At 41.6% G+C, this 24,502-nt stretch overlaps 1 protein-coding gene across 2 annotated transcripts; it reads left to right on the plus strand.

Annotated features, from left to right (window-relative positions):
- Nucleotides 1-4,950: 4,950 nt before the first annotated feature.
- On the plus strand, nucleotides 4,951-24,151 carry LOC137261654 (lipopolysaccharide-induced tumor necrosis factor-alpha factor homolog). Of its 2 annotated transcripts, XM_067799433.1 has the most exons (5): nucleotides 5,033-5,060; nucleotides 17,857-17,978; nucleotides 18,993-19,212; nucleotides 19,644-19,809; nucleotides 20,911-24,151. In XM_067799433.1, the coding sequence occupies exons 3-5, from the start codon at nucleotides 19,014-19,016 to the stop codon at nucleotides 21,017-21,019; spliced, it is 474 nt and encodes a 157-aa protein (XP_067655534.1). In that variant the 5' UTR covers nucleotides 5,033-5,060; nucleotides 17,857-17,978; nucleotides 18,993-19,013; the 3' UTR covers nucleotides 21,020-24,151. The 2 variants fall into 2 exon arrangements, with proteins under 2 accessions (XP_067655533.1, XP_067655534.1); XM_067799432.1 differs by lacking the exon at nucleotides 17,857-17,978 and having other exon boundaries at nucleotides 4,951-5,060.
- The last annotated feature ends 351 nt before the right edge of the window (nucleotides 24,152-24,502 follow it).

The following is a 24,502-nucleotide window of genomic DNA, read 5'->3' on the forward strand; positions in this document are numbered from 1 at the left end:
GGTTTACTTTTTTGTTTACAATGTCGCTGACGCCGTCGGTTCCAAATGCATTCCCGTGCTTCAAATACTCAATAACACCCGGAAATTGGCCAACACATGATGTTTATCTCCTAAGTATCGCCTATGTGACATCGTTTTGACAGTACATTTTGTACAATGGTATGACGTCATGAAGTTGATGACGCCACAATGCTATGCCATCGCCGCGCTACACGTCTAATGGTAGCACAGTATTCAGAGATGCACATTTTTCCTTGAAAGCTAAAGCTATCAATTATGTATCAACACACGTTGATAAAGACATATAAGCCTCGGATATTTGTAACTTTATCAACTTGCACTTGTGTTGCTATAATTGATATCAGTGGACACTTGGGTGAGATTCTCTATGTACTATATGTATTCGTCATTCATTCATTCATTCATTCATTGAAATACAATCATGGCTGCCCACAGTAATGATGGGATTATTGCTAATATACCATAAAAAAGTAGGGGATATTGGATTTACAAGATTGATAAAAGGATAACGATGAAGCCAAAGAGGAAACAGATGATGAGGAGAAATTGAAGGAAAATATGACAATTCATTTCATTCCCTTGGAAACGTTTCACGTGTATGGATATATATTAATTTATCAAATATACATTGACCCTGTCTAGAGGTATACTAGCAAATGGAGTATCACCTACTATTTTTAATGGTACATGGACGGTTTTTACGCTTTTCTAGCTGAAATGTGCCCTTGACCTGTTCTACTACTTTGCCCGTATCCTTTGAACTGACCCGAGGTTTAGATAATAACACGGTGACTGTGGGTAGCCTTCATCACTTTCAAAGCATCTGGCAATTGTACAGCACCCATTCATTTGGAGGTGAAATGCCGGATGCTACTCGGACACAACTAATTACTAAGGAGGAAACGGCAGGGCAGTTGTTGGTCATCCTAGGTCAAAACTATTCTGCAACTGGATAAGTACATCTCCCGGTTCAGTCCAGGTGTCTCAATAGGATAGCATAGTTGTTCTTGCCTTACTTTGTTGAGCCTCATAAGCCTGTTCGAATCCATACACAAGCTTGTTATGAGGTCATATACCCGGCACTATAATCCTCGGATTGATGAATTGAAATAGTTAAACTCTAGACCTGCTTCATTAACGGCTTTAATAGTGATGAAAGAGCTGGACTGAAAGGCGGAGATGAAGGGACTGTTAGACACGCTATGAGAGACACCCCGCCATAGATAAACACTTTTCGTGTCCTGAATAAATACACATGTTAGAGACAAATTTGAAGACACGCTCGGTGTTCTCAAGAAGATGGAGAAGAAGATGGTTAAGATTATGATTTCGGTTATATTTATCACTGTTTGATATGATATGATATGGCGATAATGTGATATAAGATATTTATATAGCGCACATATCCACGCACTAGTGCATGCTCAAGGCGCTGGCATTTTCCCCTCGATCATGTCAATCTGAACAGCACATCATATTTCAATCTCAACTCCCTGGGGAGTATACAACTCTTGCTGCCACTTGGCGCACCGAGTTTATTATGGCTCTCTCATCCTATTTAACAGCTGGGTGGACTGGGACACATAGTCACAGTACTTTGTCCACGTTCACAGCACGTTGCTGTACCCTTAATTAAGTGTATGCATGTGGCCACCAACATATACCAACGGATTCGTGGGTTCTTTTAAGCGCACAGGGTTGTGTACTGTACACTAGGGGTTGTGACAACAATGAAAGCGTCTGCACACAATGTTGACTCCAAGGTTTTTACACCCGGTCACAGGTGGGTTCGATCCTGACACCTCAACCTGACTGGATCACTAGCATGGCGCCTTAGCCAGCTCGCCCACCACTTTTATTACGTACATTGCAATTGTCGCTTTAACCGTTTGGTTACATCAGTCACATCGATGTGTTTGTTATATAACATGTTGTACACTTTTACCTCCAGACCATCCTTTCAATGCCTTTTGTTATACATTGTGTTGTACACTGTAACCACCAGACCACCCTTCAGTGTATTTGTTATGCAATGTACAGTTTAAACAACAAACTATCTTTTTTTGTAAACTATCCGACATTACCTTCCTCTAAACTAATGTAGCATTTCATGCACTAAATTCTTTTTGTGGACGAGTTATACATGATTAAAAATACAACATTTTCGCAACAGATTTCTCGTCTTTTCTCGCAACAGGTTTCTTTTTATTTTTGGATAGTATACTTGTTATATAATGTGTTGTACACTTTAAGCACCTGATTGCCTTTTCGGTGTTTTGTTATATAATGTGTTGTACGCGTTATAGAATAAAACAAGAAGAATGAAGACAGGTTTGAACACTTTTCTAAACCCTCAACAGAAACACCTTTGCTACCAGCTGTAATCTCAGATATTACTCTTCTATATGATATCAGCAGGTGGACTTATCACATCTGTCATTCTCCTGTGTAGTCAGGAGCCTCGTCATTGACTTAACTAATTACCACCTGAGATAACGTGCTGTAGTGTGCTGACGGGCTTTTAGTAGCTGTTAGACAATGAACGGGGTTCAACCAGAGGCTGACTTCCATTCTGCCTACAGCTGCCTTATGGAGTGAGCGTCGTGTCAGGTTTGTTGCTTAATACCCGTGAAGGTCTGGGGTAGAATAGGCCTTCAGCAACCCATGCTTGCCATTAAGAGCGACTACTATCGTCTAAAGGGCGGCGACTGAGGGGATCGGGTGGTCAGGATTGCTGACTTGGTTGGCATACGTTATCGGCTCCCAGTTGCGCAGATCGATGCTACTGCTGTTGATCACTGGATTGTCTGGTCCAGACTCGATTATTTACAGACCGCCGCCATATAGCTGTAATATCGTTGAGTGCGACGTAAAACTGAACTCACTCACCTAAATCTGCAATCGGCAATAACCAAACAACATGGCTGCGGTCTAGACCAGACGCTCCAGTGACTGCAACTGGGATACGACTTGGCATTGGGCGCCGCATGCATTAGTCGACGGTTGTTTGACACCATTTATTCTACCCCGGATCTTCGCGGGTAATGGTCGCGATAAACACTCAGTCTGATAATGAATCACTGCCATGTCCTTTTGTACGGAAATAGGCGAGTCACTGTCGTCGGGTTACGCCAAACAAATAACACGCTGTTATATTTAGTAAGAACTACAGTCCGAGAGTAAGTTACGCTCGGGTGTATTAGTAATTCAAATCAGGGTCGCTGAGGCCATTGCCTGCGTACTTGAGCCAAACACGACTGCTCATCATTCACTAGGAAATAAGTTCAATACAGGTGTTTGCTTAGGCTGTCTCACAGTCGCTCAACCACACTATTTTCCCTGCTGCCTAGCCCTCCCTGCAATGCTAAAACCCTGAATGAAGCAATTCTAGATTTCCTCAGGTTCTCCAAAATGACTGGGTCTCCTTTTCAATTTAAATGGGTTTATTTGTTGCTACGAGAATTAATATGTTCAGAGACTAAGCGGTAGTCTAGTGTTTGGTCGCCTCTCGGATATGTCCCCTGGCTACTGCCGACAAGCTGTGTGGGAACACGATACACCATGACGTTATGTATGAGGTGAGAGTTGAGATAACAGAGACTTGGTAGATATGCAGCAGTGTTTCGTATCGTGATTGCGTATGCAGCCATATTGTTGCGTAATTTCCTAGAAACAACAAACCTTAACCTGGCGGTTTGGCAACGATTTCTGGTGCGTTCAATTCAGTGAGTGAGTTTAGCTTTATGCCGCGCTCAGTAATAGTCCACAGCCCCCGAACCACAGTCTCACAGTCCCTGAACCACAGTTTCACAGTCTCTGAACCACAGTCTCACTGTCCCTGAACCACAGTCTCACAGCCCCTAAACCACAATCTCACAGCCCCTGAACCACAGTCTCACAGTCCCTGAACCACAGTCTCACAGTCTCTGAACCACAGTCTCACTGTCCCTGAACCACAGTCTCACAGCCCCTAAACCACAATCTCCCCGCCCCTGAACCACAATCTCCCAGCCCCTGAACCACAGTCTCACTGTCCCTGAACCACAGTCTCGCTGTCCCTGGACCACATTATTTTCCCTACTGCCTATAGCCCTCACTGCAGTGCTAAAGCCCTAAATGAAGCAAGTCTACATTTCCTCATGTTTAATCTCTAGTCTCCTTGGGGCTCCTTTTTCATTTAAATGGGATTATTTGTTGCTATCAAAAGTATATATATATATATATATATATATATATATATATATATATATATATATATATATATATATATATATATATATAAGCGTTATTCTCGGGACCACATACTCAACGCGATACTACAGCAGAGTGAACGGCGTCTTTTAAAATGGTCTGATATTTAATCGTTTCACAGCAACTTAGCGGTATTTTTACGTGCGGCGATTTTATTTTTTGTTTAACCCAAACTTGTAGCAACATTTTAGGGCTCCGTCGGTATTCCCGTTAGAAGTAACCTTTCATATCATTTCATAAGTATTTTGCACATTTTTAACGGATACCTTTTTTAACATAAAGAACATTTTATATATTTGTGTGTTTTTTTTGTTGTTGTTTTTTTGGGTTTTTTTTAAACATTTCTCATAAATCGTTAGGCGATTGGTCGGTTGTATTTGTATGCACTGCATCATAGTTCATGTACTACATATACCGTTGTGTACAAGTGAGATGTAAATAAAATAGTCAGTCTGTCAGTTTGATGGCGAAATAAAGATGGATCGAAAAACAGTTCACTTATTCCACGATATATTAGATTATAGTGAGACTATAAATTATTTCTGTCGCCGTATTGCTGTAGGTTTTGTTTCGCTAAAAACCGTCATAAAAAAACAACCAAAAAAGGAGTTTGACACGCTCCCCACGTATCCTGTTTTCGAGCAGAGAGCTGCTTTGATCTACGTCATCACTTCACGTGCTGACATTGCTCAATATTTTGCACACGGCCCTCGTCCCTAAAGCGATTTCTCGGAAGGCGCAGCCTCTCAGCCACTCTCATTGGATCTAAGTTGAACGTGATCATCCAGGTAAGTTAAACTTGTCGAGACTTTTAAACAAGTTGATAGTTCAGACTAACACTAATAATTTGTCATTAACATTTCGTATATCGCCAACACACACCATCGGAGCTGACATATAGTTTGTACTAAACGCGATCAACCAAGTCACGGATTCTTCCCATACACCGTCACCCCGTTGTAAGACGGAATGTGAACAGCACGAGGAACGGGTCTTCCGTGCGCGGTCGAACTGTAACGTCATGTTGTTAAGCTGTATCTAGGCAAATCATCCCAACGAGGCGTTGCTTTTCGTCATTATCTAAATCCGTCTCAAATATACACGACTGTTATTCACTCGGGTTAAGATGTTAAACATGGAGTTATGTACTCGCCATTTATAGATACAGTATACTGTTGAGAGATATAAGACAAGGATGTTGGTTCGCTACCTACATGTATTTAGTTTCTACAGACATTGGGAGTTTGTCATTTGTCTATTGTATTATTGATTGCCATTGAATGTGGTTCGGGTTTTCAACCATCTTATCACGTTTATATAAATAAGTAATAACTGATGTAATTTAGTACAGGTGTGTTGTTTTCTTGTAATATATTGGCTTATTAACAGGTTTATATCCACCAGTGAACACGTAAATAACCGTTGACTTGTGTCAGGTATCGTAATGAAATCTGCTTCTTATTATCTGATTTGCTTTTCAAAACATGCGATGCCTAATTTTTTCTTTCTTAAGTGTCTGACTCTAATCCTGTTACTTGGGTGAGCGTACAGCCAAATATATCTTGAACCCAGACTCGTCATTGCGGTCCAAAAATAGCAGTCGCTTTAAGTCATGTCAGCATTAAGTATAGGCCACAAACATACATTTTGTCTCCGATGGTGCGTGAATACTATGCAACAAAATTATCTGAATCTCAAAAAACTGTATCCTCAGTACCGATGGGTACTCACACGTCTTTCACAAGGTCTCAATGTAAACCGGTTTACGAAAGTCCGCCACAAACCACTCACCTTTAACCCCAGAACAAGATTAAGAATCTGTATAGAATATCTACCTGTCGTTACTGTGGGATTTGGGGTTTACTCCGTTACAACAGAAATAGGCTTCACACATTGTATCCTGGCGCGGAATCGTGTCGCTTAGCAAGAGGTACAACTACCAACCCCTACTCAGCACAAGGCCTGACTAAACTGCACATTGACTCTGTTTGCTAAATGTATGCTGCCGTAATATAGTATTATATCCACTACTTGTTGTCAATATGACTCCTGCAGATTTAAAATAGTCGGACTTGGTTATTAGACTGTGGTATTTCCAATTTAAAATATCTTATGATGGCATGAAGTATTTGTGACTTTGTCCATTTTCTCCATGTTGATGTATAAGCACTCACTGTGGCGGTGTATGAATCCCCAGTTGTAAATGTATATGTGACGTAGGTTTATTAAGGTGTTACTTTTTGCTGAAGGCGATGTAACGCGCCCAATATACTGATGTTCTTATATGAAAGGCTTTGTGTTGAGTTGTAAGCACTATCCAACGAATGATTATGTAATAGCTTATGCGTGAAGGGCCATGCTTGGCTGGTTCTCAAAGAAAACGCTTTCATACCACACACAATACTTGCTGGGTCCTTTCGATGGCGAACTGACAAACCTCGTCTTTTGGAAAGCGGCCAAGAAAACGAATGCATTATACTTCCTTTAATGCGACTATCTTCCTTGTGTCAAGACACAAAAGTTGGACGACACGCGCACGGCTTTTGGAGACGTCTAAAGAAGCATATTGGTGGGTCGTAGATCTTGAGGGCGGCGAAGTAGCCAAGTGGTTGAAGCGTTGGCTTGTCTCGCTGAAAACACGGGTTCCATTTCCCACATAGGCGAAATTTCTGAAGCCCATTTCCGGTGTTCCCTGCTGTGATGTTACTGCAATATATTAATAACGGTCTAAAACAATATTCACCCGTAGTTCTCGAGCATGACAGTGCCGTCCCTGTCTGATGCATAACATACCGATGGACGTGGCTATCGTGACATAGGATTGTAATTTAGTGGGTGCGGTTTTAAAACGCTTAGTGAGAATAGTTTTACGCCGCTTGCTCACTGAGTGCATGAATACAGTATCACGGCGGGAGCAACCAGAAATGCCCACATTATACCCACGTCGAGAATCGAACCTGGTCCTGGGCTAACCCTTTCGTCCCCGTGAAAGCAGGTATCGCAGGTCTCAAACATCCATCAAGAAACCCAAGATCGTGGTTATCGCATGTGTTCTGTGGTCTTGTACGTAGAGTTCAGGTTGAATTCAGTCGAAGTTAAGCACCCTTGGGCGCGGAGACTCCTTGGATGGGTGACCCTCTTGACTTTCAGTTTTGGCCCACAACGAATCAATGTGTAAATGTGCAAATGTGTTAGTTCGTTCAATTTGCCTCTGTTCACCGACCAGAAATGGGTACCCGGTGAAATAGGCGTAAGACTATCAGCAGCTTGGTTTATCCAGAGTAGAAAAGATCAGATTGTGCGCATTGAGCAGGATATCTGGTTTGGAAAGGACGCGTTGCTCATATAAAACTTAAACTATAATCCGGGCTAACAGGATTTCCAGTCTACAATTACCTCATCCTGATGTGACCAAGGGTCGCAACTCTGTATTTCTTTTTCTATGTAGAAATAAGGCTATACACTGAAAATTATATTATTCCTTGGCCAGCTATTGCCGGATCGATTTGTTAGGATGGCAATGAGTAATTGATTACAGTAATCTGTGGTGAGGCAATAACCACACAGAGGTTGTTAACACGTTTCTTGGCAACACCAGTGATTCATAATTGCGTATTAATAATTTTGTAACGCGACGCGAAGTGATCTTGCTGTGTAATGGGTCAGTACGTGACTCTGTTACATCATTTATAGCCTGCAGAGTAAAGCACTGTTATCGCTTTTTTATCGCATCCACCGATTTTGGCCAAATACACTGAAATGCAATAACATACGGTTCCTTGGTTCAGATATTCATGTTCAACATCTGCGACCTTCATCACTGCGAATATTTGTTAGACATAGGGCTGATACACTGTGATATTCACTGCTCAAATAAACCTCGACCAGTGAAGATCCGGGATAGAGTATTGATCTTCAGTAACCCATGACTGTTGCACGAGACGACTAACGGGATGGGGTGGTCAGACTCGCTACCTTGGTTGACACGTCTTGCGTGCTTAGTTGCTTAGATCAATGCTTCTGATCATTGGATTGTCTGGTCCAGACTCGATTATCTACATCGCTGTCAGTTCGTCGGAACATTGCTGAATTCGCCTTAAAACTAAACTTGCGCACTCAAACCAAAGTCGTTTCAGCAGGGGAACGTCGCTTTTTGGAACTTTCCCGCAGGGATCAGTGGGGTTTTACGCCGCTTTTAGCAATAGTCCAGTAATATCACCATGGGCCCTACACATTGTCTTATCTAGGGAAGTGAATCCCAGTCTTTGGAGTCACGAGCGAACATTTAAGCACCAAGCAACCCTACCGCCTCATCCAGGAAGGGGCCCGTGAATGTCACGGGGTAGAACAGGCCTTCAGCAACCCATGCTTGCCATAAAAGGTGACTATGCTTGGCGTAAGAGGCGACTTACGGGATAGGGTGGTCAGGCTCGCTGACTTGATTGAAAAGTGTCATCTGTTCCCAATTGAGCATATCGATGCTCATGTCGTTGACCACTGGATTGTCTGGTACAGACCCGATTATTTACAGACTGCCGCCATATAGCTGGAATATTGCTGAGTGCGGCGTAAAACTAAGCTCACTCACTCATCCAGACAGGGGAGTGAGTGAGTGAGTGAGTTTAGCTTTACGCCGCGCTCAGCAATATTCCAGCCATATGGCGGCGGTCTGTAAATAATCGAGTCTGGACCAGACAATCCAGTGACCAACAACATGACCATCGATCTGCGCAATTGGGAACCGATGACATGTGTCAACCAAGTCAGCAAGCCTGACCACCCGATCCCGTTAGTCGCCTCTTACGACAAGCATAGTCGCCTTTTATGGCAAGCATGGGTTGCTGAAGGCCTATTCTACCCCGGGACCTTCACGGGCCTCCAGACAGGGAAAAAACAAGGATTCTCATATACAATACTACAACACTGTCCTCGCCTGAGATTAAGGCAGAATGTGAGAGTACGGGTAAACAGTCTTGCTGCTCGATTTTTGGACTTTGTAATGTCCTCAGTGAATCACTGCCTATACCAAGAAGCAAACTGCTCCCTTAGTCCAACCTCGCGTGTATCAAACAAAGTACTAACATCATGGCTGCGTCAAGAGTGACATCAGATGACGAATTTTACTAATATACCCTCGCTCTAAAGCGCGACAACGCGAAGTTCCTGCTTGTCTCATAGCTCAACTATTCGTTAAACGCTGCAGTAGTTTTCGCCATTGTAGGAAACGTCTATTATAGGGGCATGTTAGAATGTGCACGGGAGTGAGGATCACGTAGCGCTGAGGTCGCAGTGTAGTGCCAGGGCCCGGTTCAACCATGAGTGAGTGAGTGTAGTTTTACGCCGCTTTAACAATTTTCAAGTAATATCACAGCGGGGGACCCCAGAAATTGGCTTCACACGTTGTGCCTATGTAGGGAATCGAACCGGGGCTTGGGCGTGACGAGCGAGCGCTTTAGCCACTGGGCTACCCCATTACCCAGTTTATCAACAAGGTGGTAGCGCCAAGACGGTCACAACTTTGATACTATAACAAAGGCCTACTATTAACGTAGCGGTAAGATGGCTTAGTGTAACACCCGTGAAGATCAGGGTTAGAACTGGTCTTCCCAACACATGCCTGTAAAAGGCAGCTATAACGGGACCGGATGGTCAAGCTCGTTGACTTGATTGATTGACATGACTGAATTGCGTAGATCGATGTTCGTGTTGTTGATCACTAGATTGTCTGGTCCAGACTCGATTATTTACAGATCGCCACCATATAGCTGAATATTGCGGAGTGCGGCGTAAAACAACTAACGAAAGTGACTGACATTGCGTTCAACGGAGAGAATCATTGAACTCAGTCTTGTGCTTACGAAGTGTATATTTACCTGCAGCCATCCTTGGCATGTAAGGAAATCATAGCTTATTCTTCTGATGAAGCCAATTGCTTAACTGACTGCAGTTTTCAAGTCCACAGAAACGATCAAAGGCCACTGATTGCAGACCACGTTTTGGCGCTGTAATCAGATATTTCGGAAACGTCACGCTCCACTATTTCAACGATCTAGATCCGGCTATGACCTGCGTCGCAGTAATTTGTCACTGAAATGATGTCAATATACTCAGACCTCATAGTCACGCTATTCTTGAAAGTAATCTCAAAAACAGCAGGTATTCATGAACCACAAATGAACAGTGTGCTTTGTCAGTATCGCCCAAACGCAGCTCTCACTCGCCTTGCCCTCATGGTGATATTTATTGTCATGGTTGCCGTGCGATATTGACGAACAATATTGACACTGACACGACAGTATAGGCTGGACATAGATAACAGTGCCAGGAAACAGACGTGTTTATGGATTAAATAATTGATTATAGATCTATTGGGTCAGTTACCAGTTTATTTCTCCATCACGGTATAGCGAGACCCCGAGAATACCTATTACGTGACGTGCCGTTTGTCGACCTCACCTGGGTGTGATCCGGTATTGATTGTCGGGTAAGGGTTGATATATCTTTTATAACCTTACTTCATCCAATCCCTTATGGACACAGCAAATTAATATGCTATTCTGTGTGACCCTTTCTATTTTTATCAATATTGATGAAAATATATAATCACAGATCTTGAAAAAAAAAACCCTACAAAGTGATGATGACATTTTCATTATTTTGTGAAATTCTCTAAATTCTTACTCGGAATGTTCATATTGACGATGGGGCAGTCTGATGGTTAAATGAGGCGGTGAAAAATACCGACGCCCGGGTCGAGTTGAATTCTCTGGTCGGTCAAGTAAACATCCACATAAAATTTTACCACGGTATCAATGTGAGTCATTACAAACTACAGAAATATTTTCATAGGTATAGCTTGACGGTGAAATGAAAATGTAATCGAGAAAGATTACTGGCTAAGGAAGCCAAATTGTTAATTGTATTCAAGTGGAGCTAGTATTTGGTTAAATGAAGTTTAAGTTTACTGAGTAGTGTCCAGTGGAACTTTGAAAAATGTGAATTCAACCCCATGTTAAAGTGTTAAGTCTTCACGCCGGCGTCCGGTTTCAAACACAGGGGCTTGTATCGCTGAAAGTAGTACGTCCTGGGTCCAACATGCCTACACTGATATCCATACACATATAATTATAAGGAAGGAAAGGGATGTAACGCGCACAAAGTTGTCAAACGCCACACTCTGGATTATGGACGAATTCTGAGTGGGAAATTGTGGAATATACAGCCGCAATTCTTACTGAAGTAAAGCCAGATAAATTCTCTTTCGAATAAATCCAAAATTATCAAAATCAGTGCTTTATGTACCGAGTAACTTCGCTTGGAACTCTGGGAAAAGATAACTTTTTCATTTGTACGACAAAAACCTGCCTACGAAAATTATCGCCTCTCGGGGAAGAAATACTACAGTAACGTATTTCACTTAAAACACCCATCGGCGAAAAACATTTATTTACCTTTCCGATGGCTTGCTCTCTGATTGGTTAAAAACACCAGTATTATTTTCATTTCGTGGCGTGATACATCGTGTTGGTGCAAGTCTGCTGAGGGTGAAGGACAAACATGGTGGACTCGATCACTCGATACCGCTAATTTCCCAATAAAGTCATGTATTGCAGGTAAACTAATAACCTATTTCATTTGAGAGGTTGTAGAACGAAAGCGGACTATATAACGGTTACAGCAAGGTTATCTTTTTTCGCCGACCGGGTGTTTTAAGTGAAATATTTCCGAAAACGACTCCATATCACTCCACAAAATTTCAAGTGATATAGTTTTTGAAAGTTCATGCAAGTAAGATTTCCAATCAATGAAGACAAATTCCTTTATCTATTTTTTGCAGCTAGCCTTTCCGTTGCTAGTCGGAAATGGCAACCACTTACAAAAGTCATGGCTATTGGCTTGATGCCTGTCTGTCTGTCTGTCTGGACACTTGCTTTAACATTTGACAAAATACCTTCAACAGGAAGGCGTGTCCACAAGTCAAGTTAAATTCTATTGAAAACCAGTCTGTGACATGGGCTGGTCTACCGCCTGGACTCGCGAGGATTCTTTGAATGGTACTGTTTGGTGTATTCTATTGCGTACCCAAAACAGTGAAATTGTGAATGAGTGAATTTATTTACGCCGCACTTAGCAATATTCCAGCTACTAGTATCTTACATTGTATTGTAAACCAAAAGTCACTGTCGCTTGCTCAAATGATACGGAATTCCCGGAAACTGCAAGACTGTTCGCTGCTTATTGACATGTAAAAACATCGAAACAATTGGTTATTTTTTTGTGTCATCAATAGCGTAGACCTCATCAAATCATATTGTGACGTAAGGTTAGAATGACGTCACAAATGAGCAACACCAGATGCTTCCATAGGAACCAGATGAAACGGCCAAACGATGACACTTGCTGTACCCGTACTCGATGTAAATGAGTGCAGACAGTAAAACCCTTTGGTTTACGTTTTTGTTTACGCCGTCGGTTCCAAATATATTCCCGTGCTTCAAATACTCAATATCACCCGGAAATTGGCCAACACATGATGTTTATCTCTTATTTCGAGCCTAGACTAGAACAGTCAATTCAGCGAGCCAGACCACCCGATCCCGTTAGTCGCCTCTTGAAGTGTGCACGGGTGCTAAAGATCAATTCTAACCCAGATCAGTAGTGAAACAAAATATACGAGGCTATATACCGGTTTATTGTCTCTCAAAATATGTAATAGCATCACGCGATCAACGGGAATGACGATCGATCGTCCGGTTTTGCATTGCTGTTTGAGCTTGAAGATGTGCGAAAATACGTTTTGCCAAATAGTATAGTATTGACAAATTATATGGATAACAACATCGTTTATTTCGTGACGGCGACGCTTCGATACCGTTAACGTTTCTAATGTTTTCAAACCGGAAGTATGGTTGTATAATAATTGTAGTAACACCCTAATCTCTCTTTTTACCCTGGCATTATCTTTTTTAAATCTCCATTCTAGGCGCCAGAACCATTTGCTTAGGATGTCAAAGAATATACCGAATATGTAATTAACATCGTCTGTACAATATTCTCTGCCGACATCAGCGCGCAGATTTGATACATGTTTTTCATGTTTACCCCTTACCAGGTACAAGAATGTTCAGATCGCTTGGTTGTTGTGTTGATATTTTATTTTTGATGGGGTTAAATAGATATGTTACGGAAAACAATTTAAACAATGAAAGTAAATGGGTGAATGAGTGAGTTTGGTTTCGGGCCGCTTTTAGCAACATTCCAGCAGTTTCATGGCAGGGGACAGAAAAAATCGGCTTCACACATTGTTCCCATGTGCTCAGTCGAACCTGGGTCTTCGGTTCGGACGAGCGAACATTTAGACCACTAGGCTACCATACCGCCTCGAATATATCCAGGACTGATCTAGCTGACTTCAGTATGCCGGGATAAGAGTGTCCTTTTCTGATCAAGCCAGTGCAACGTCGAAAAAATCAGATAGGAAAACATGTTATTCTTTCACGTGGGAATGAAAATTCAGAACTGACAGGAAATGACTAGTAGAAAAAAATACTGACAGTTTTATCAAATATCAATGACCAGTTGTGTTCGAAATCCTTTTACCTACGGAGTTGTCTCCCCTAAATTGTTTTCATGTCATGTCTATTGGTTTCTTTGATCTTAGGTTTAAATAAATTGATACATTATCGTTCTTACTAAAACAAAATATTCTCGTAATTTATGAAATGTGTATTATTACTTGAAATGGATATTATGCATATTGTCTGACCTAACTTTCGTGCCACACGATGGTTTACCGATCCCAGACTCGACTGATGACAGGCTACCGTTACACTACTCGTATACCTACTCGCCTCTTTCCGTGACCTACAAGAAGACTGGTATCCCTCTCGTACGCCGTCATTGTCAAGAATCGTGGCAAACCAATCAAATCGCACGTAGTACAAGGCATTTCAAAACATCAGAATGGCGGAAGCGTTGAACTTTGAAACTTCGCTAAACTATACCAAGCACAATTTAAACGTAAACGTTGAGCTAAAGGATGAACAACTTTCAACTATGAAACATATTTGCAACGGGAATGGCCGTATTGCTGTTTTGCCCATGGGATGTAGGATATACTTAGAGCCATGTTTGGAAATTATCTTTCCTTGGTACTAGACTGTTTTCATCGCCATGCCCGTTTGCGCTTAGACAAGACCCAGTCGTAAACTTGGCCACGAGAGGGGTGCGAGACTCCATCCGTCACGAGTAGTTACGAATGATGGCCATAGATACTGCTTTTCAAAAGGTTTCATGGGTGTCAGTTGACAGAAGGGGACGGATGATCCTTGTAGGAGTATCAAATTTTCAATGTAACCGTCCCCAAATTAGTCAGCCATTACGACTGTCAGCTGCTGTGACAACCATGCATGTTCATACACTTGGTCCGGTCCAGTAAAGTCATATTTGGGGGTCGCGCAATTTAGAACCAGATCTGGTTCTGGTTCTTGAATACACCCGTGTCATTGGAAATTTGGTAACGGAAGTAAGCTGGGTCCGGGCTCTCATATCGCATGTTGGCGACCGTAAAGGTAGCCGGGAACCGGGAGTTGCGCCTCACAGCTACAGGCTGTATTCTCGCAATCAGCATCCGCTGTCGCTGGACTTCTCAGTACCTGTGCCCTGCATCTGTGTCAGACGGATGCTGGTGGTTAGAGCGTTGGCTATGTCCAACTTTATTGTCACTCTTTCGGTTTGGACCCGCGAAGATCCGGGTTAGAATATATCTTCAGCAACGAGCGATTAACCGGATCGGGTGGTCAGGTTGTGAGTGAGTGAGTGAGTGAGTTTAGTTTTACGTCGCACTTAGCAATATTCCAGCTATATGGCGACGGTCTGTAAATAATCGAGTCTGGACCAGACAATCCAGTGATCAACAACATGAGCATCGATTTGCGCAATGGGGAACCGATGACATGTGTCAACCAAGTCAGCGAGCCTGACCACCCGATCCCATTAGTCGCCTCTTACGACAAGCATAGTCACCTTTTATGGCAAGCATGGGTTGCTGAAGGCCTGTTCTACCCCGGGACCTTCACGGGTTGGTCAGGTTGTGTTTGTGTTGCAAATGTCATGGTATTCCAATTGCTTAGGTCGATTCTGATTCTGTTGATCACTGGATTGTCTGGTGAAGACTCGATTTCTGAATGCGGCGTTAAACAGCTAACATCATGCGTTTATAGAACAATAAAGGTATATAATACTAATAAAACCATTAACTAAACAAATTGAATTTCAGCATGTTCATAAATCAGTCCTATCTATATTACATTTTTCAGTAACGTAATACACGTTATGATCCTTTGTTGTCGGGCGACAGAAAGTGGTGTACGTGTGTCCATTTTCAGTTTTGGACAATAAAACATTCTGCAAAATATCCACGTCGCCATCCATCAATAGACACGAATTCAGATCCCATTAACCATCATGCATTATTGACAGACCTTTTATCTTGTCTGGATCCATTGTACATGGGGGCAGAGGGTTTAAACCATGTTAATGACTTGTCAATTACATTACGCCAAGTAGTCTGGGAAACACCAGAGCTATCGTCGATGGAGATTACTCACGTGGTGTTATAAATATTAACCATTATGAATACGTAGTGAAATATGTCAGACATCGTCGGGATGCCGGAGTTTTGTGTTTACATGACTCTTAAATTGGTTAGTGGACACTTTCGCGGCGGAACAGACAGACATTAAGTCAGTGACAACAATTAGGTTTTCTTCCCTCTTTTAAGCAATCCATGTATTTCATATGAATATCTCGTCCCAGCCAGAAAGCAGATGGGCGCAAACATGTTCATTAGTAACAGTGTAACATATTTTATAAAATTATAGTATTATGAAGTTCAAATCATTTGGAGGGAATTCTTCAATTGATTTACTGTGATCAAGTCACGTGCACTTCTTTTCACAAATGTAAACGAAAAAGAACAAGACAATTAACGCGTATAAGGTGTCTTTTACACGTGTGCAGGGTTAATAGAATGCCTTTTTAATCATATGAGCACATACAGTGTGGGAAAATTGAGAAAAGCAAACTGCTTCTTGTTTCTCTTGTCAATTTCTTTTTTATCCTGAATGTTTCTTTTATGTATGTATATACCCCGTGCTTAAATACAATATTCCGGTCTGTCTGTCTCTCTGTCTGTCTGTCTGTCTGTAAGATCGAGGGTGAGTGAGTGAGTGAGTAAGGTTTAGATTTACTCTTTAAGCAATATTCCAGCAATATCAGGGCAGGGAACAACAGAAACGGATTTCACCCCCGTGCTCAGGTGGATAATCGAACCAATCGTCTACGGCGTGACGAGCGAAGGCTTTAACATCAACACTAAGCCACCACCCTTGGGAGCCAAGAAGTAAGTCTACGTCAGGAAACTGTTATATTCTTTCTGTTCTTGAATGAACAGACACGCTGCTGCCTTCTGCTACAAGCCATAAATAACACAAAGATCGCCTATGGTAGCCTAGCAGCCAAGACAATGGGAATATACACATGCATATTTACACCATCTGTATATTCCCAAGTACACACCATTCAGAATGGACTAGAAGTGAGATCAATACTGCTATAACGATACACACGTGCTATGGAACGTCTTGTGTTTCTGGATCCGTCTGTGGTTCCTAGTAATGTGCACGCCTCTGGGTTGACAATGAAAAAATGTTCCTAGTAGCTGTTACTAGGACTGTGTATTGGCAACACAATTGTATTGCAATTTATTACCTACGAGGGCGAGCATATCGAGGTTCATATTGTTGATACGATGCCAAGGTGCAAAATATCACTTTGTCATGACAATGTGACGTCATGAACAATGCCATGACGTCACGGGTTTTCTGTGACGATGAAGTCTACAGCCCATGTTTGAAAGTAGACTTGGATTTAGGTTCCTCAGTTTAACGACTTCGGTAAGAAACAGGCTAACCGTACGAAGTTCCTAAGCCCATTCTTAACACATTGGCTACGACCAAAGTTAAGAATTCTGAGGGCTACGGACGTTTCGAGAATAAGTGCCCAGAATATTATATTCGTGCCCTTAACATACTATGTTTTCAACACTCGTGCCTAAATATCTGTAAATACCAAATTTAGGCACTCGTGTCGGAAACATATAGTATGACATGGGCACCAATATCCTCTACATGTTGCGATGTACGTATCCATATTGCGAAGCGTACTGCAATACATTAGGACATTAAGTGTTTGACAGTGAGTGGCACTAGTTGTGCATGACAGTCCTATTTTCTACATTATTTTGTTAAGTAAACCGATTTTGTCACATCATGCCATCTTAAAAGGTGCAAAAGCCATTCTCTGGAGGTCTAGGAGTGAGTGATTGAATGAGGTTTTACGTCGCTTTGAGCAGTATTCCAGCAAGATCAGAGAGAAATGGACAGGTCTCGGAGTGAGTAGTTACATAAGTGAGTGAAATTTTACGCCGCAGTTAGCAGTATCCCAACAACATCACCATAGATATGCTGATCTCAGATTGAGAGTGTGAACAAGTGAGCGAGGTTGTATTTTTATATACACCAGCAGGATCACCTAAAATGGCCTTCACACGTTGTATCCAGTTGGGGAATCAAACCCGGGTTTTCGGCGTGGCAAGCGAAGGCGCTCACCACTAGGCTCAACCACGACAAGCAGAAGCAGATTGTGTATATATTGATATTTATTGACAGACTTGATCGTTAAGGCTAAGTTTACCTAACTGTCGAGTCGTGTTCATACATATGTGATAATAAAAGTCACTTGTGCGAGATACTCTGTGACGTTGGACTGAACAGGAAATTTCTGCTTTCTAACCTATCAGATAACGCACCAGGAACCGCAATATTTACAATCAAGTTGCATTTAAACTTGTAACTCCATCCAAATTTGAGATTTAGCTAGTCTCTAACAGCGCGAAATAACGGAGAGTCATGAACGCAACCAAAATCGCATGGTACTCTTAGCAATAAATACTTCACAAACAGTATTATAAATTAAATGTACCTGTGTTGAGATTGTTAGCTTGTCTGTAGTCTAGTTCTCGTGTAGTGTTGTCTTACTCTGGTATCCCTTATTATGGTCCAATACGTGTGCTTCAAACAGTTCCAAATTAACATTCTGTTATTTTCCCCGCTGAGAATGTCGAATTCATTTGGTTCTTCACGGTAGTTTTTCTTGTCTCGAAAACCATTCAATCACGTATGATGTACGGAAGTTGCCGATGTTCTTCGAATGCAAATTGATGGAAGGGAGGTAACTGTAAATCAGCATTTCTTGTCTGCAAAATCTAACGATGGCTGCAAAAAGATGTTTACACGTGCTTCAAACAATTCAAAATTAACATTGAGGTGTTCGGTAAGGTAAATACGTTGTTCACTGGTCCCCGAAGGATGCAGGAAACATAAACAAACATATCGAGGTAACATGAGCTTATGTTCCCCTCGTGACCAGTGAACATCTTATAATGTGCAGACACTATTTTTGTCTTCAACGCTGGCTGCACTGCATTAGACGCTGTGCAAAGTAAGGCCGCGCCATTCCACACGCACTGCACTGCATTAGACGCTGTGCAGAGTAAGGCCGTGCCGTTCCACACGCGGACACAACCTCCCCCTTTTATTTTATCAAGGCGTAGGGAACGAGTCCATTATGAACCATACTAAGTATGATCCTTTTTTCAGCTGTCAACACTGTAAGGAAGGATGTCGAACAAATCACCAGAAGGACCACCTCCAGCCTATCAGGCTCAACCTGGCTATGCCCCAGCTCAACCTGGGTACGCTCCGACTCAACCTGGGTATGCTCCGACTCAACCTGGGTATGCTCCTCCTCAAGCGGGGTACAATGCCCCTCCACCAGGGTACGGCGCCCCACCCCCGGGATATGGTCAGGCCAGCACCAGTGAGTACACGAATATCCGGGATTGTATTGCGAGATCGGTGCTGCATGACTTTTAATATGTAATAAACAATATAGATACCACAATGATGTTACTGAAGAGGTCGGGTGGTATATGGTTTATATTCACTGAGTCTCAGTGAAGAACAGACTGAAGTAGTTAGTAGCCTAGTAGTAGCAGCCTAGTAGTAGCAGCCTAGTAGTAATGGTAAGAGTGATGTGCTCTACTCCGCTGTATTAAGATTAATCCTACGTTCCCCAATACACTTGCCCGTTTCGTTTAAAATTCGATATGTATTGATAAAATACATGAATATTTCGTGGCAAATTTCTGTAAGAACGACTGAGCGCACAGCTTATAAAAAGAACCCAGAAGGGGTTAATGGGTTAATTATTCCCATGGGTTTTTTATTATTATATCTTCTTCTCCTCAGCCGTGGTGATGGCCCAGCCTTCAACAGTGGTTCTGCATCCAGCTAGACTGGGTGAGTCTCCCGCCCAGCTGCAGTGCCCTCGATGTAACGCTCAGATTGTTACATCCACCTACTATGAAACTGGTTCTCTGACGTGGCTAGCTGCTGGAATCATCTGTATGGTGGGGTACGTCTTTAATACCATCCTCAGACCCGTGAAGGTCCCCGGTAGAATAGGCCTTCAACAACCAATGCTTGCCACAAAAGGTCACTATGCTTGTCGTAAGAGGCGACTGGGATCGGGTGGTCAGGCTTGCTGACTTGGTTGGCATATGTCATAGGTTCCCAATTGCTAATGTTGTTGATCACTGGATTGTCTGGTCCAGACTCGATTATTTACAGACCGCCGCCATATAGCTGGAATATTGCTGAGTGCAGCGTAAAACTAAACTCACTCACTCACTTATACCATCCTCAGTGTCCAGGGAACCCACTGTCAAAATTGTCAACACCTTTTCCATGCCTGTTAAATCCAGTTTGGACTGAATCTGTGAACTAATTTACTCACTATGGTGTCAATGAGTCTACAAGGAATAGTTACATGTAATGCACAGTCGGATTTAATGGAATCGACTATATATATTGTCACAATATTACTAATACTTGGATATTACTAATGGTTTGTTATCAGGAACAGGTGACATAGGAACTATTTTTGCATGTTAGAAACAGTCAGATGCAACGAACAATCACTTGTAACCTACTGTCATGGCTTGATGTAATGAACATTCTGATGTAATGAACAGTCGATTCTTGATGAAACGAACATTATGATGTATACACAGTCATGGCTTGATATAAGAAGCAATCTGATGTAACGAACAGCCATGGCTTGACATAACAGACAAACTGATGTAACGAACAATCATGGCTTGACATAACAAACTGATGTAACGATCAGTCATGGCTTGACATAACAGACAAACTGATGTAACGAACAGTCATGGCTTGATGAAACAAACAGTCTTAGGTAACGAACATTCGGTTATGATGAACCTTTGGATGTAACGCCAGAAAAACATTACCAGTTGGTGAAACGTTCATATCATGAGGCGATGCATAGCCCAATGCTTAAATCGTTTGCTCGTAAAGCTGAAGACACGAGTTCAATTCCCCACATGGGTAAATATGTGAAGCAACCCTCCCCCCACCCTCTGATATTGCTGGGATGTATTGCTAATAGAAGCGTGACATCATACTCAGTCTCTTGTTATTACTGCCATTCCAGATGTTGGCTCGGATGTTGCCTGATCCCGTTCTGCGTCGATGGCACCAAAGACGTCGTCCACCAGTGTCCAAACTGCAAGAGCCAGGTTGGAGCATACCGACGATTGTAAGCAAGCGGATATACCGCAACCCGGACTTCACTATACCACTGAATGTGCCTCTGTCAACTTGCTGCTTGTTAGGAAGAGAGATCAATGTACGACCACTGAACTAACGCCCATCGATTGATTCGCTGTTAAAGCCATGCAGTCGTGTGGTCTTATAACCATTTCAAAACAAAGAAAATATTCTTCCTTACCAGTTTATCGAACTCCAAAGACCTTGGTAACTGCGGGTCATTAGTGAGGGTTGTAATTATCATACTTGTAGATCTGATTTATATATGACTTGGGCTCCATGTTGTTTCACCCACGCCCTGAAAATGAATTTCAAATATATATTGAGAAACATGTAAATATGATACTGAAAGTACACCACACAAAACGACGTCTTGTTCTTTATATATTAGTTTTGTTGCACTCAAGGTTATCTGTGATATAGGAAACACAGTTTATGTGTTAAGCCATTTTTTCACTGACGGTTTGCATGTTTTTTGCAAATACTGAAGAAAATACATGTTGTGACGTAGTGTTTCAGAGAATACTCAATGATTTGCTTTTAAAGGTTTACTAAGCTGATGGTTATAAAAATATATAGATTATGTTTTGATTTTGATTTCACCTTTTATTTTTTTTATTTTATTTATTTTTGTGTGTAATGCAATATATCCTTGATATTTTGAGAAACTTTTGCAAATTATCTTGATATACTTGATATTTAGGGGATTTGCGTGTATGGTTCACAGTTGCTAGAACATTATGTCTTTAAATGTTTCAAGAGCAAGATGAATCTTTCTAGACTCCTGAAATATTATATGCGGAATCTTAAAAAAGTAAAAAGTTAATAATTTTTAAGGATTTTTTTTTTGAGTCCTCAAGTCTTCACGAGAACAAACATTAAAAAATATCCCAGGATCCTTTACGTTTCGTTAAATAATATATAGTCAGATAATGACATACGCACTATATGGAGAGGGCGATCGATAAATCCACGGATTTCAAATGCGGCACTTAAGACGATTTTGCTACATTTGGGGGTAATAAAGAAGGAAAAAGACTAAGGGAAATATTTGTCTTTCGGGTACGGATACTGCTTTTTGGGAAAGGGGATGGTTTGGGTTGTGGTGACCCACTTCATTTTCATAAGCGTTTCAGTGGTCATCTAATAAACTTTAAGGACAAAATAGGGGTGTGCACCCCAGCACCATTCTCTGGATCCCCTACATCGTTTAATGTGATTTTACAGAACGCGGTGATAAACGAGGTTAACTGAATTTCGGCTAATGCTTTCGTATTGTGTTCATCTTGAACATTTCTGAATACACACACGTATCCAGAGTTTGTCACGGTCGATTTTTGGTAATTTACATATTGCTCCTACTTACCCTGGACCGTCCCGGGTGGATCTACAGGACATTTCTGTTGTTTTGTCAAAACCATTTTCGCTTTCATACGAAATATCCGCTTAACGTTAGGTCAGTTGTTTCTAATATATTTCAGTAGATTTTGATATGTTTCTGTCAAATATTGATGATACTAGGTTTTGCCAACATGTATCAAACATTCCGGTATATATTTTGTCTTGTGGACCGTGAGTAAAGATCAGCTGGTCAGGACCCTCCCATGTTTGAACCCAGCCTTTCTGGGCACCATCAAGATGTGTAGAGATTTGCCGACATGTGACTGTTCAGTCCAGCTACACAATGTCACCGACGGTCAGCTGAAAAGCGTCGTCGTTTTCAAGTCATTATTCGGAGCGTTGGTTCGTTAGGGTGACCTCGACCTTCAAGCAAACCTGTAACTTCCGGAAAAGCAGGAAATGGTTACGATACCTTGCTTGTTTTTCACAACACCTGTTGTCATCATTTATACGTTTTAATGCGTGCTGTGGGGTGTAATTTTGGCCCTGTGTCATGCTTGACACATGCACGTATAAATAGGTCTGTCTTTCACGTTCTCCGTTACGGATGCTTCAGCTGTTTTTACCTAACAATGTCTATTTCATTGTTTTACTTATACACTGATCACGTAGTGTCTAATTGATATTATCAGAACATGCTTATTGCATAATTTGGTTCCCATTAATATTATTGTGTTTGTGTAGTTTTACTATGTGTGCCAGTGTTTATTTTACGACTGTTTTAAGGAATATATCTGTTTTTGCTTTCATACTCATCAAGCCACTCCAGCACCTAATCTTTTACCTTAGCCACTTCGAAATTTTTGAAAATAGCTATGTGGTGGGACAAATATACAAATGAAGATTGAAGTATGTTATACGTGTATATATAGATGTGTGGATGTTTTTATTATGACGTTTTATATTTGTCCTGATTATATAGCGTTTGACGTACTTGGTATACGTCATATAAATACTTTGAACCAACCCGAGCCGTCTGTTTTCTGCAGCACAGCTGAAGAATCAGCTCCAGTGAGGTTTGTCATTTGGGTTTCGTGTTGTAAAGATATATGATAAAATGTTCATCCCAGGAGGCTTGGCGGGTCCACGCGGACGGGAAACGGAAGTTGCTGTGTAGAGTTACTTCCCTTGGGCATGACGGAACTATCTTGGTTTCGAATCCCATTATGTTTCAGTACAGCGTGGTTGCACCTTACTTATCGATACCTGGACTACAGACGGCTCGGGTTGGTTCGATACAACATATCGTTAACTACAACTCGTCCACAAATCAAATTCATGCCTTTGATAACACCTTAAGATTCACACTAACACCATGTCGTAAGACAAGCATTGAATGACCGTACACAAGCCTATTATGCTTGACTGGCATTTTAGAAGTTAGTGAGTTAAAGTCTTGCTTTGTTCTCATAACTCTACCCTCGTTCTGACATATTGAATTTTTAAAACTCTGTTAAACTGATTTTATAGATCCAAAATATTATTTTAAAAAACAAATAATTTTGTAATCTGGAAAGAAAATAAGTTGTGCTTTGACCAGTCATCAGATGCAAAATGTGATAAATCCGTCGTAAGGGGCTGTACATGTATGTCCATATAGATACATATTTCTGTTTGAATTGTTTGGTATGTTTACTGTCTTGTACTTCCGCGTGTGTTGAATAAATTTACATCAATGTGTACAAATCGTTACATTTCACAATAAATGACATTATCAAATCAAAGTCTATTATTTATATTATTTATTGATTATTTGATACCAGCATTCGACTCGTTGTGAGGCGGTTTTATCGTCACTGAATGCCATAGCGTCAGGGCCAGGAATGGAGCAGTCGTCTAAGTGAGTGAGTGAGTTTGGTTGTACGCGGCAATATTCCAGCAGCAGCACGGTAGGGGAAACTGGAAATGAGCTTCACACATTGTACCCATGTGGGGAATCGATCCCGGGTCGTCGGCGTGACGGCCGAACCCTCTAACAACAAGCCTACCCCATCGACCGCGCCACAAGTGGATGAGTAAATATGTGTTGGTAAATATCGATGAGGTAGCCTAGTGGTTAAGCGTTCACACTAACA

This window comes from Haliotis asinina, chromosome 14 (assembly GCF_037392515.1).
Source record: "Haliotis asinina isolate JCU_RB_2024 chromosome 14, JCU_Hal_asi_v2, whole genome shotgun sequence".
NCBI classification, from domain to species: Eukaryota; Metazoa; Mollusca; class Gastropoda; order Lepetellida; family Haliotidae; genus Haliotis; species Haliotis asinina.